The 13,267-nt window shown below is 37.3% G+C and overlaps 1 protein-coding gene across 6 annotated transcripts in view; it reads right to left on the bottom strand.

The window, feature by feature from the left end:
* The window catches only part of PLEKHM3 (pleckstrin homology domain containing M3), a 164,732-nt gene that overhangs the window by 76,493 nt on the left and 74,972 nt on the right, over nt 1–13,267 (bottom strand). For 5 of the 6 annotated variants that reach the window (XM_016135036.2, XM_016135037.2, XM_016135035.2 and 2 more), the window contains one exon: nt 9,571–9,764. In XM_016135036.2, coding sequence (XP_015990522.2) covers nt 9,571–9,764 — 194 coding nt within the window. Of the gene's footprint in view, nt 1–5,948; nt 6,076–9,570; nt 9,765–13,267 lie in introns of all 6 variants that reach the window. The other variant, XM_036235755.1, reaches the window with a different exon arrangement.

The raw sequence follows: 13,267 nt of genomic DNA, 5'->3' as shown, positions 1-13,267 counted from the left end.
ACCTGAATTTTCTTAATTGAAATGCTTCAAATTTTCACTAAAATGTAAAAAGGTAATTACCAGTTTCTCCAATGTTCCCTCCAAACTTCAACATATTAGGATGCAGAAGCTACAAACTGACTGAAGGTTATCTCTGACTTAGCAGACCGTTGGTAAACAGGATCTTTACTGCAGGAGGGTGTTTGCTGCCTTTTGTTTTCTGATGAGCCTGCTGTGTTTTGGACTTTCTGTCCATTAAGTGACCTCCCTGCACTGCAGGTCTATTAATCATCAGGTCTGACAGCATTTCTCCAGCAGGCCAGCCATGAGGACAGCCCTGCTCATGCCAGTGCAAGTTCATCTGGTCGGTCCTGACACCAGAGCCGAAGGACAAACATGATAAGGGGAGTCAACTCCACACTTCACTCACTCATCAAGGGAAACCACATCACTAGCAGGTGGCACTATCAAGTTCTCTGATACCAAAGAGCAGTGAAAGAACCTGCTAGAAGATCATGAAAATTGACCAGCACAATCATTTCTAGTGCCAACATTTTCTATTTTATCATCTTTAGAATTGCCTGACATACCAAGAAGGTAACTTAGGCTTCATTATAGATTGCTCTGATAAGAAAGGTTAGAAAAGATGAAAATTAAAAAAGAAAAAGATCATATATGATTCACAGCTCATATTATGCAGCTGGCACTTGAGGTTAAAAATGCAGAGATAATTGCCTATGAAATCAAAGGCAGGAATCTTTACAAAAAAGGTAGGGAGTCCTCATTCCATTTTGTACCAGGACATGGAGTCAAATATATCAAGACTCATTTAACCTGACTAATTTCTGAGGACTTCAACTCAGCTCCCATTAAGCTCTGATGCTCAGGAGAGGAAAGAACCTAAGTCAAGCTCTGAAATAGGCAGACTCTTTGCAGGACTTTGATAGATTTAATAACATCGCCATTTTCCTAAAGCTCAGTTTTTTGAGATGTACAACTGGCATTAAAAATCCAATGATAAAAATGAAAAAAAAAGAAAAGTTTGTAATGGAAATATCTCTGCACATGTAATATGCTTTAAAGACCTGTTTTCTCATTCACACACACACGCAAAGTCAAAAGATAATACCAAAAAAAAAAAAAAATCTCCAATTTCGATTCTGAATCATAAGGGTCTATAGGAAGAATATGGATAGAGGTGCATAATAATTTAAAAAACCCATTTATTCATGTACTATTATGTGTTTCCAAAGAACATGTATTCCAGGGTAGATAATTTGTACTGAATTGAGAAAGCCTCAATGTCTTTTCTTTGGAGGACATGCATACCCACACAGAAATCAGCAAAAAGCACTGTGAACATCACCGGGGAGATGCAATTTGGTGTTCTGATATGAGCTACAAACTATTCCTGAAATAGTTACATTAGGCTGGATGTGGATAGGACTCATATATCTAGCCATGCTCCCAGCTAATGGAAAAACAATTTTAAATCAAAGGCAGATATTTCGATAGCAACCCATGTGGAAGAAACAAACTTCAATCATTTCTCCAGATAACCTCATTTTGCTAATCTCATTGGCTGAAAAAATGGTAAGATTGCATCAGACAGTATATCTTGGCAGATAGTTAAGGGAAATAAGCATTTCTTTTACCTGCTCATTCAGAAATTATGCTTAAGTTTCTTAGCAACAGTCTCTCCCTGGAGTAGAAATACTTGGGAAGTAATTTTGGTTGTGATTATTCTGAGGTCTGCTTATAAAAGTGACAGATTATAACATAGTTATTATAGATCTCAGCTCAAATTCTTATATTTTTTTAACAGTGCCAAGAATATAATACTTTTCGTGCAATAAATTTATTTTTTGTTATCGCTTAAAAATAGTTTTAGATAATTTATATATATATATATATTTCATTTAAGCTGAGAATATTTCATTTAATCTCAGAATAAGATAAAATTAATTTCTAACTTTTCGAAGGACTTCTCAGTAAATAAAATCTATGTGTCTATTATAGTAGAATTAATATATAACTTGCCAGTTTCTTTTTCAAAGATTATTAACATGTTTAGTTTTGAATGACACTATCTTTTGCAGATAGTCTGTAGGTCCCTCTTTAAGTGTGGGTATTGGTATATATATATATATATAATTTGCTGAATGAGCTCGCTAGAAAAAAATGAAGGGGGAGGTGCTATTAGTTCAGGAGGTCCAATGATTTAAAGTCGTCCAAGGGAAAAAGGATTCTTGAGGTAGAGTAAGAATTTTACCTCAAAAACTATCAAAACAATATCATGTGTTTTAGCAGTTTGAGTCCTCATAGCTTCATGCAGCTAATCTGTTGAGCCTAAAGCCCCAACTATAACTAATGACACTTTTACTTAGCCGACCTGAAAACTAGCCACAAAGTCTGGCTAAATTAAATCTTACAGAGAACATAAAGAGTAGTATTCATTTATTGAACTTAAAGAAGTGTTATCTACAATTGAAGTGCAATAATTGGTAGTCTTTAATAAGATTAATGATAATATTGTTACTAAAATGGGCTTATTCTTTTAAAATTTAATATTAACCAGACTTTGTTGGCTAATAACTGCACAGATCTCAGATTTCAGTTATATCTGTCATATGTAGCTCAGAGACACAGCAAGTCCAGCCTGTGTAGATTGTGTTTTAAGAACTAAGCTGCCCCAAGAGATGTGCTCTTAAAAAGTTAGCCTCCTAAATAAACTAAGTGTATTTGATTCACAACAGCATGCAATCTTTTCTCTCTGTAACAGAAAATCCCTCTTCTTAATATGTCTGACTTTTTTGGGGGTGGGGGGAGGGAGTCAGGGGAGGAGAGATGGTGTTACTCTGAAATGATCTCTCCCAACCTTTTGTTGGATACACTGAACAATATCCTCATTTACTTCTAAGATCAATGGTATGTACGTATGCTCACACATCAAAATACCATTTTTGCTCAGTGACACATGATGCTTTAGACAGTTGCTGGGATAAAAAATACAATATACTAAGTGAAATGGTTGGGTTAAAAGTATTAAGAACAGTATGAAAGCATTTTTATATGGAAAAAATCTGGAAGGATATGCACCAAACTGGTAGGATAATGAATGGGTAGCCTTATTTTTGTTTTCAATGATGAACCATGTTTTTTTTTTTTTTAATTAATAAGAAAGAAATAAGTTTGACCAAATTAAGTGGATAGAATCTTGGTAACAGTACTTTATTCATTTAATTAACTTGTTTGACAAATATTTACTAGCCCCCACTGTATGTCAGGTATGGTTCTAGGCGATAGAGAAACACCAGTGAGCAAAACAGATAAAAAGCCATGTCCTTTTGTAGCTTCCAGCTAGTGGGGAGAGCAGGGCCACTGCATATGGTTGTGTAGGTTGGGCAAAGTGCAACTGCCATATCTACATAAGACGGCCTAAGTAAGAGAGGGAGACGGACCAAATCAAATGCCACGTTATGTGGTAATATGCAGAGAAAGAAATAAAAACAGGAAGTGTGTGCAATTTAAACTTTTAAAAAAATCTTTTTAGATGAACGTCACGTTTAAAAATTTATTTTTCAATTACAGATGGCATACAATATTCTATTAGTTTCAGGTATGCAAAACAGTGATTAGATGTTTATATATCTTACAAATTGATCACCCCTGAGTACCCATTTGACATACGCAGTTATTACAATATTATTGACTATGTTCCCTATACTGTACTTTACCTTCCTGTGACTGTTCAATGGTTGTGATGTTAAATAAAGTGGTCAAGGATGCTTCATGAAGGTGACAGTTCTATAACAGACATAAAGGAGGTAAAGCAGCAAGTTATGCAGTTATCTGGGGAGAAAAACAAGTATAAAAGCTCACCTAGGAGCCTGCTTTGTGTTCTCAACGAAAAGGCTGGTGTGACTGGAACAGAGAGAATGAGGGTGGAAAGTAGTGGGAGAAGAGGGCTCTTCCTTGGAGCCGGAGGTGAAACTGCTAGATATAGTTTGGATCAGGGGCGACATGATTTACTCTACACGTTAACTTTATCTGTAGTTTTAAGAAAGGACTGAAAGGGAGATCAGTTACTATAATAATTCAGGGGAAAGACAGTGACTTGGACCTGGGTGGTAGCAGTGGAAGTGGTGATGAGTGGATATATTTTGAAGATGAAGTTGAAAGGATTTGCTGATTGGTTGGATGTGGAATATGAGAGAAAGGATAGGGAGTCTGCAGGAGGAACAGTCTGCAAGGGGAGTGGGGGCAGAAATATCAGGAGCTCGGTTTTGAACACATTGAGTTTGAGATGCTATTAGGTGTTCAAAAAAACCTTTTAACCTTTGATGTTAGCCTCCCTCCGGTGAACTCACTAGAAAGACTGGGAGTAATAAGAGTAAGAACAGAAAGGGAATCTTGGTAAATCAGATGACATTTATAGGGAATCTTCTAAGAGCTTAGCAAGCTGCTAAATTTTGCTTGAAGGAAGAGGAAGCAATGAGATTCTGACCACACACACACACACACACACACACACACACACACACTTGTTTTTCTGGTATTCACCAGGATAGGTAATGCTAACAAAAATGACAATCCTTATGATAAATATTTCTCATTATTCAGTAAAGCTAGTATTTCCCTGAGAACTAATGCTGGATATAATTATAATTGAAAATAAGATGTGAAACCAAAGACAGGAAAAGGTGGTTTAGAAGGTAGAAAAATCACTTTTCATATTTTTGAGACTCACGAGTTAAGCTGTTAATTGTTTCAGAATGGTCTTAGCCAAGGACTAAACTTGACAAATAAGTAAGACCAAATGTATCCCCCAAACTGACACCGTTCTGCTCTAAGCAACTGGGAAAATAGGCTTAATTTGCCTATTGGCCTCAATTAGTGTTGGAGAGAAACCAGTTTTAAATGTATATTTTAACAAACCAATTGTATTCATCAGACTTCCCAAGTTCCCAAATCACATTTCGATGATAGAGAATGAGGAATGTTCAAGCATCCACATTAATTTCTAGAATGTTTTTCCTTGGAATGGATGATTTCGCTTCACTCAGAAGAGAAAATCTGACTTAAATCAAGATTTCCTAAATGCCAGTCCAAACAGCTGGTACTGGTCTGGTGATGTTTTTAGCAGTCCAAGGTAGAATGAGAAAAAAAAAAAAAAGAATAGTAGAATAAATTTTAAACCTATTTAATTTTTAAAAGCTGTTTGATTTCTGAGCTATTTGATTTTTTTTTTTTTTTTTTTTTAGTGTTACTATGTTCTTTTATGAAATAATGGTGAGGAACAGGTGGTAATGTTTTAAGTTTGTTTTTGCTACATACATATATATATATATATATAAAAATAAAACTTTAGAAACCTCCACATTTTTGTTTTAAATCTACAGGTGTGTGAAATGGAAACGTCTGGTAAACACTGGCCTAGGGAAAACGAACTCTTAGCGCTAAGCCAGTCGCCATGCCTTGCTCTCTCAGGCTGACTGAGCTGGGAGTGAGCATGGGAGTGCCTGTGCCAGCAATCCCACCTCACCGCTCACGGGACAGTACTTCCTGCCACCTCCCTGCTGTCACGCTCTCTCAGTCAAGGCTACAGGAGAATTAAAAATGGCTGCTCTTAAGAGTCTGGAGACCCCTGGGTGTCACCATCACCAAGAGCAAATGTACTCGGGAAAGCAGCGGCAATCTGGGCATTAGAAAACCTGGTTCTGAGCGTGGACTCTACTGCTTACCAGCTTTACTGCTCACCAGCTTTGTCACCTCACGCAAGTCAGTTTTTTCTCTTTCTAAATACCATCTGTCATATCCATTTAAAAGGGCTGTTGTAAATGATATATTTATGGGAAAGCACTTTTTAATTGATAAAATCATAATTATCTTACATGGACCCAGGTACCAACATAAATAAATGAAATAGGCTGGGTACAAGAAAAACAGGGCGGCAATTTATTACATACCAAACGGTACTAGGTTTGGGGAGACGACAGGAGCAGCAGACGCCATGGCAGAGTAGAGTCAGTGTCCAAGGCTGACTGCTGTTCTCCAGGGATGAGGGAGCCCTGTATAATCACAGCTTCTGATTTCCTAAGAGGCACCAGAGAGCTAGCATCATTTCATGTGCATGTGAAAACCCCTTTTTATTTACACGCTAGCAATTATTTCAACAACTTTAAAACCTGGTGGGGGCCATCCCAGAAAGGCCAAACAAAACATGTCTGAACCAAATTTGGCCCTAAGGTGCCCGTTTGTGACTTCTGGTTTACATACAGGTTTCTATCAGCTCTTCTTAGGGTCCTTCTCAAAGATTTCTATAACGGCTACTGATCCGGATATGTCCTGACAGTGCTAAGATTTTCCACAGAGCTCTTCATGCACCTTCGCGTGTGAACATTGTACATAATTCTTCTCATGAAGAGTTAACTCGGCCTTGAACCAGTCCAGCAGGGTCACCATCTGGGAGTCCTCAGAAACAGTGAATTGTCAGCACTGTAAACATTTTAGATTTCATGAAAGGCACTGACTTTTTCTAAACTAATCACTTCTGCCAGTCAAATTTGCAGTACGAGTTTGAGAACAAGGCATTCATTTAACAACAATAACAAAAACAGCGAGGAAGAAAACCCGATGGCCATCAAAACGAAAGGCCTAAAAGCAAACTGTGACTTCCCTAATAAGGTGACGACCACAGTTGGCTCCCTGGTGGGCGAGCGCCAATACGATTAATCAGTCTGTTTTCAGTTTTCTCACGACAGCAATATTAACAGTTTGCTTTATTCTGTTTATATGGTGCTGACAAGTCTTCAGCATGTTGGGCCTACTTGCTGGAGATTAATGGCTACTCTTCTACTGAGGTAAAAACCAGGCAAGGAGAGCATGCCTTTTACAACTAGATAAGAACAGGATTCTCTTTGCTCTTTTTTGTTCCTCTACTGCCTTTCAACTCCTCCATCTTTTAATTTCTACCAAGGCCATGTAAGATTAGTTGTGTCCAGCAGGTTCGTCTCATTGTTTAAACTCTCCCACTTTTGTCATATCCCGTATCCCGGGTGAAACAAAGGGAACCTTGGCTATTGCTTTCAGATGAGCTTATCTCTAACGGTGCTGCTGGCTAATTTTGTTTTGAAAAAGTCAGATTCCATGTACAAGTGAAAATGATAGGTAAGAGACGGCCTCTGGTGACAGGTTTTAGCATATTAGGTGGGCAGCGGTTCTCCTTTGTATCTATAGTTATTTTTGTAAGCACTAAAGAAGGCAGAATTGATACTAAGTGTGGTCCAGCTACACCAAGTAAAGACATTCCAGAAATCTCTTAGATGTCTTTCACTAAAGAGTCATATTTCAAAATAAAATGATTTGAAATAACTCAGGAAGACCAGTCCCCCAAAACCTCCTCCCCGACCCCGAATCTGTATGAGTAATGCTTGTTACTGATATACTTTGCTCCATGCCAGGTTGGAAAGACATGGTAACCTCAAACATTATTTTAACAGCATGTAAGTATAGAGAAACTAAAATAACAACATTAATTATTTGTGTTTGAAGTACAAGATATTTGCGAGAGTAGAGAATTCCATACTTGTATTTAAAAAATGTGTCTCATGTAAAGGTTCGATTGGAGAGGGAAGAGACTGAAGTGAGGTAGACTAGATAGGATACCGCAACATCCTAAGACTCTGAAACAGGGTAGAGCACTGGAAGTGAAAAGGAAAGATTTGAGCTTTATCCCAGAAACAGAACCATCTTTTTTGACTGGTTAGATTTGTTTTTCATTTGCTCATTCATTCAACAGCTATTTTTGAAGGTTTCAGATGGGTCGGGCGCTGTGCTAAGTGACACACAGGGACATAAGAAAAGGAATTTGAAGATTACTCCTTCCTGAAAATTGGGCTTCTAGCCATTGTTCAGTGTTCTAAAGTCGCACTCTAATGACATTTATCCATACCTCCTTCCTTCCTTCCTTTTATCCAGTACTTACCAAGCACCTACTTTGTGCCAGGCACTGCACTGCATAATGGTCACGAATAACTCCAGAGAAGAACAATAAAGGGAAAGGAAAAAAGACTACTGTCTACATCCTCACAGCCATGGGAATGCCTTCTTTCTAGAGCTTCTCCTTCTTTCCTGGTGGTCTGGCCATAAGGCGCAGTACATGGTGGTAAACCACCAGACTGCTGGAGCAGCATGGGTATTCTTAGCCATCCATATGAAGAGAAGATCTATTTAATTTCAAAGTGTATGTCCTGTTTTGGCATGTTTAACCAAAGCAAAACACTAGAAAGGTATCTAACATGATTACCATGTATAGATCTTAATATTATCTAAAAATATAGGCACAAGAAAAACCAACTTTGAGTAAAGCCAAAAGATACTGAAATTAATAGAACAAACATATTTTGAATGTTAAAAATCTCATATCAAGTTTAGTTGGTAAATTAGTTTGAGACATTTAATTTTACTGCCTTTCAGGGAAAGCCCTTATCTTTTAAAATTAAGATTTGGTTAAATCCTGACCACTTACTAGTAGTGCTTTCTGAAAAACTATTAGATAATAGAATGGCTACCCCTTAGAAGTATTTTGCTTTATAGCAGCTGTCTTTTCACTATTATTTTATGAGAGCTTATCTAGATATTATATATTCTTTAATATCTACATTTAGTTCTTTTTAAAATGTCTTCTTCAGATGCCTAGAGTTATATATATATATATATAATTTTTTTTTGGATTTAATTGGATCTTGAATAGCAAACTATATCACTTTAATACTTTCCAAAGGTTCTTATGCACTCAGGCTTACCTCCAAAAGCCATGACTAATGTATGTTTTTATCATTTCTATTAAAACAAAAAAATTAAAAGGTATTTTTAGGGACTTACAAACACCATCGACAATTATTTCAAGTAGAAGCTAGTTCGTATATGCCAAGAGTGAGAATTTAAATACCAATAAAATCTAACTGTAAAATAAGGAATTTGATGAGAGCAGGCACATTTTCACTTCAGTTTTATTTTGAGGCTCTGAGCCTGGTATGGACTTGTGTGTTCTATAAACTCTGAGATAACTAAGCTATAAAAAGTCAGCCTGCACCAGTGGTAAATGAAAAAGCAGAATCCTGGGCCTGTGCATTTTAATCCCAGCTCTATTACCTTCATCGCTGACCAAGTTTGCTTCTCTATGGAAAATAAGAGTTGGATAACCATCTACTTATTTCCCACTGAAAAAATGTTTTTAAGTTATGAAATATTTCAAACATGCTTATTTTTACTGATGATAAATAAGAACCAAATTTGGGAAAAGTGTAAAACATCACAGAAGTGATCAATGAAGACACTGCCACGATTATTATCTCAATCTCTAGGTCAGATAAGTCTTCACGGTCTTGGGAACGCGATCCATGCGTTAAAAGCCTGCAGTTATGCTGAGATATTATTTTCATTTGCTGAGCTAACCTGATAAAGGACCTTGGAGGAAAAGTCAAAGATGAGCCCATAGGGAGAAACACAGAATCCGAGATGGTCTGCATTGGGAAGGTCCTTGGAGATCATCTGATGCTGGAGCCGTCTGACATCTATGACTCTTACCTGCGGCGCAGATCCTCCGCCACCGCTGCCCGGCAGCTGAACAAATAGGCTCGCAGCGACCTGAGCTGCTGCCGCAGCCGCACCACGGCGGCCAGGGGCTCGGCGTGTCGGTACAGCATGGGGTTCTCCTGCTGGATGTCGATCAGAGGCTCTTCGTACACGTACTCTAGAAACTCTTTGGCCTGCTTAGATACCTACGAAATAAACGCCCTCGGTCAGTTCCGGTGACTCATCCCGCTTTCCACACACGCCTCAAACGAGGAACCGTGGCTTAAATATCAAAGTTATATTCTTTTCTGAACACGGCCAAATGAAAAAGCCCATAATTTAACTAAATATAAATGTTGGCTTCTCTTTCTCTCTTCCAGAAACTCAACTGGTAAAAGTGACCTTGGCATTGAAAGGCATTAGTTAATTCTGTTTTTTGACTGCATGATTCTACACATGCGATAAAATGACAGAAATATAGAAATCCAGTATACTAATATAGATTTTCTGGTTGTTGTTGTTGTTTTTAAATATATGTATTACACTAAAGTTATTTAAGCTGTAACCAATGGGGGAAACTGGGTAAGAGGTATACAGGCCACTCTACTATCTATGCAACTTCCCGGGAATCTATATTTCAGGATTAAAAAAAAAAAAAAAGAATTAAGGCTGGTTTTAAAAACTACACATATATGTGCATAGGTATTTATGTGTATCTTATAACACTTTTTATAAGTAGCCACTTTCAAAAAAAATAGGTAAACCATGCACATATTATAAAATTCAAAAGGAACACAAATTTTTTTTAAAAAGGAAAAAATATTATGCAGAATTTCAATGCATAAAAAACAGGCTCAAACATACTTCAGTGAACAGAAAGTAGTCGTTCTTATTAGAACAGCTTTGCGCTTGGGCTGCCTCTGGCCAATATATTCATCCAACTCTATATCTACCTCTGGGAGTAAATGATGAGACTATGAAAGTTGACTGTAAAACGTCATTATCATCAGCAGAAATCAGGAGAAGAAACACAATGCATTTGAGAGACAGGAGGACTTGCCTGAATAATGCATAACACGTGGGTAATTTTTGGGAATCTTTACATACCAATACACTGATACTGAGACATGGACTGGCTAGTGATATACACAGAGTTGGCTCAGTTTCTATTTATGGAAGGTAAAACCTCTCCACAAAGTTTCCACCAAAACCTCTCTAGTCCTGGGAGTACGGCTGGAATTCAACATAAAAACAAAACAATTTTGCTTATTAAAAAGAAAATTGAAAATCACTGTTTCACACTCTAGGCTAGAAGATTATTAATAAAATTAAGATACAGTCTCTACCTTCAAGGGACTCACTATTTAGTATAATAGACAAATATTTTAAAATATATATATATATATATATATGTAGCACATAGCCTGTCAACGAATTCAAAAGTAGTATGGATGAGGTCCACTGGTAGCTTAGAGGAGGGAGAAAGCACCTGCGCTGGGAGAAGGGCGTTAGGAGCCAGGGCAGGCACAGCCGACGACATGGGCTCTCGGTCTAGAAAGACTAATAGAAATTCACTTGGTGGGCAAGGATGGGACAGAGGAGGGTACGACAAGTAGACACAGCCATGAAAACCCATCAATCTGTACATGTGATAACTAAACGTATGGGTACTGTATGTTGATTAAAAACGCATTTATGAAATTTGATATTGTTTTCTTTTATGATAAAGCTCATATAAAAGTTTGTTCCTTATAGAAATGCAGAAATGCATCAGGGTTTTTTCTAATAGAAGGCTCAGTTTTTTCCCCTTATTAGCAATTATTTTTGAAGTATCTGTTGTTTTGTGTGACCCTTTGGGGTCCTAGAGTTAGAGGTAATAAAGTTTATAGTCTCTGCAGATTCAGCTCACAAAAAAAGCACCTAGAATTAGTGAAACCTTTGACTATTTTACCAGACTGGAAATAACCGTTGGCAGGGCTAAATCATGCCTCATCTGAGGCACAGAGACACAGGTCCCTGCCAGATACTGGAGTGGGGCATTAGGCATTTCGTGGAAAATAAAACAGATGCAGCCCTGTCCTCATGTAGCTCACGGTTCAGTGGGGAAAGTCAGAACTGGGGTCAAGTATTTTATTTATCACGGTTAAATATATTATATTTGCTATATTTAAATATCTTAAATGAGGAAAAAACGAATGGTGTTATGGGAAATGAAGTCCAATCCACTTGAAACTGTTGCTGAAAAATGATGTATTATACAATTCAATTAGTCTTTCTGGCTCTATTGAGCAGTGTTTATACTGAGTTAGGGCCCGGCTGAATTAGGTTAACAATGCTACCTTTTAGTAGGTGAACAGAAGGACAAAGGGCACTGGCCAGTCTCCCAGGCCTTAAAAGGCTTCTCTCTTCAGGTGGCACTTAAGCCCCAAAGGAAAAAAAAAAAATCTTTTACGCAGACAGTAAAAGCAAATAAGACAAATGGGACAGCAGCTACGACATCATCAGCATTCATAAACTGAAGTTACTAAAAACAAAAACAGAGCTAGTTTCAATAACATCTAAGGCACTGCTTCCCAAGGTTATTAACTAGTGTTAAGAATATGGAGCATATTGTGACCGCAGCTACGTGAATATGCGAACAAATCCCTGTCATGTTGAGCCATGTTTGGCAGCAAGGCTGAGCACATGCTTGTTTTTGAGAATCAACCACTTATACTGATGAGGAAATTTTGAGAGAACTCAAAACTCGACATGGTAGGTTATTTGCAAAATAGAGTACCGTATCGCCACTGCCTTCCTAAATTCTAAATGGTCCTCCACACTGGTTTGAGGATTCCATTTCCAAGCAAACACAACTGTAAAAGCTTTTTAAAAATGTTTAAAAAATATATACTTAGGGAAGGAAGCCAATGACAGTCTTCAGAGGTAAAGTTTATGTAAGAGAAAGTTTGTTTCTTGTTAATATAAACATTACATGAGGTATATGTGAACATAGAATATATTGAACCTAAGAGCTAACAGCTACTGTCCTATTTCCTGCCAACCAAATTATGAAAAACATGAAAAGCCTGAGTGCTGTTTTTGATGTATATGAAAACTCAGCTCATCAGTACAGATGAATGAGCCCAATACTCTTTCTTTTTAAGAATGGTTTTGGTTGGCATTCTTTTCCATTATCCCACTCCATTCACATTTGAAACAAATTTTACAGGGTCAATAGTTCATTTACCTGCTGACTTATTAGTATTTTACCAAATAATATTTTATTTTAATTAATAATATTAATATAAACTAAATTCTTTCCATAGCTTTTTAACAGGATAGTTTAAACTATAAGAGCTCAACTCTGTGACTGTGGCTTTGCTACAGTTTGTAAACTGGCTCTCTCTTCACAGCCCTGCAGTCATGATTTCAGAGAGCTAGCAAAGAGGAAGTCCAGGTGGGAATAGGTCTCTTCCCTGGCTCACGCTCAGCAGGCATCAGAGAAAACAGTATAATCAGGCTAAAATTAGCTACAAATTAATAATAACCAAATCTGCTATATATACATATACATTTATAAATATATTTGTCATTTGATTGGAACATTAAGCATCATTGATATAAATTTATGCTGGTGACAGCTACCTCTAAAAAAGTTCTAGAATATTGTTCAGATTAACATAGTTCTGAGAAAAAGGTTTTGGATGGGTAGCCTAGTATTTTCCCC

This window comes from Rousettus aegyptiacus, unplaced genomic scaffold (assembly GCF_014176215.1).
Source record: "Rousettus aegyptiacus isolate mRouAeg1 unplaced genomic scaffold, mRouAeg1.p scaffold_m13_p_2, whole genome shotgun sequence".
NCBI lineage: Eukaryota > Metazoa > Chordata > Mammalia > Chiroptera > Pteropodidae > Rousettus > Rousettus aegyptiacus.
This window is presented reverse-complemented; position numbering and strand designations above follow the sequence as displayed.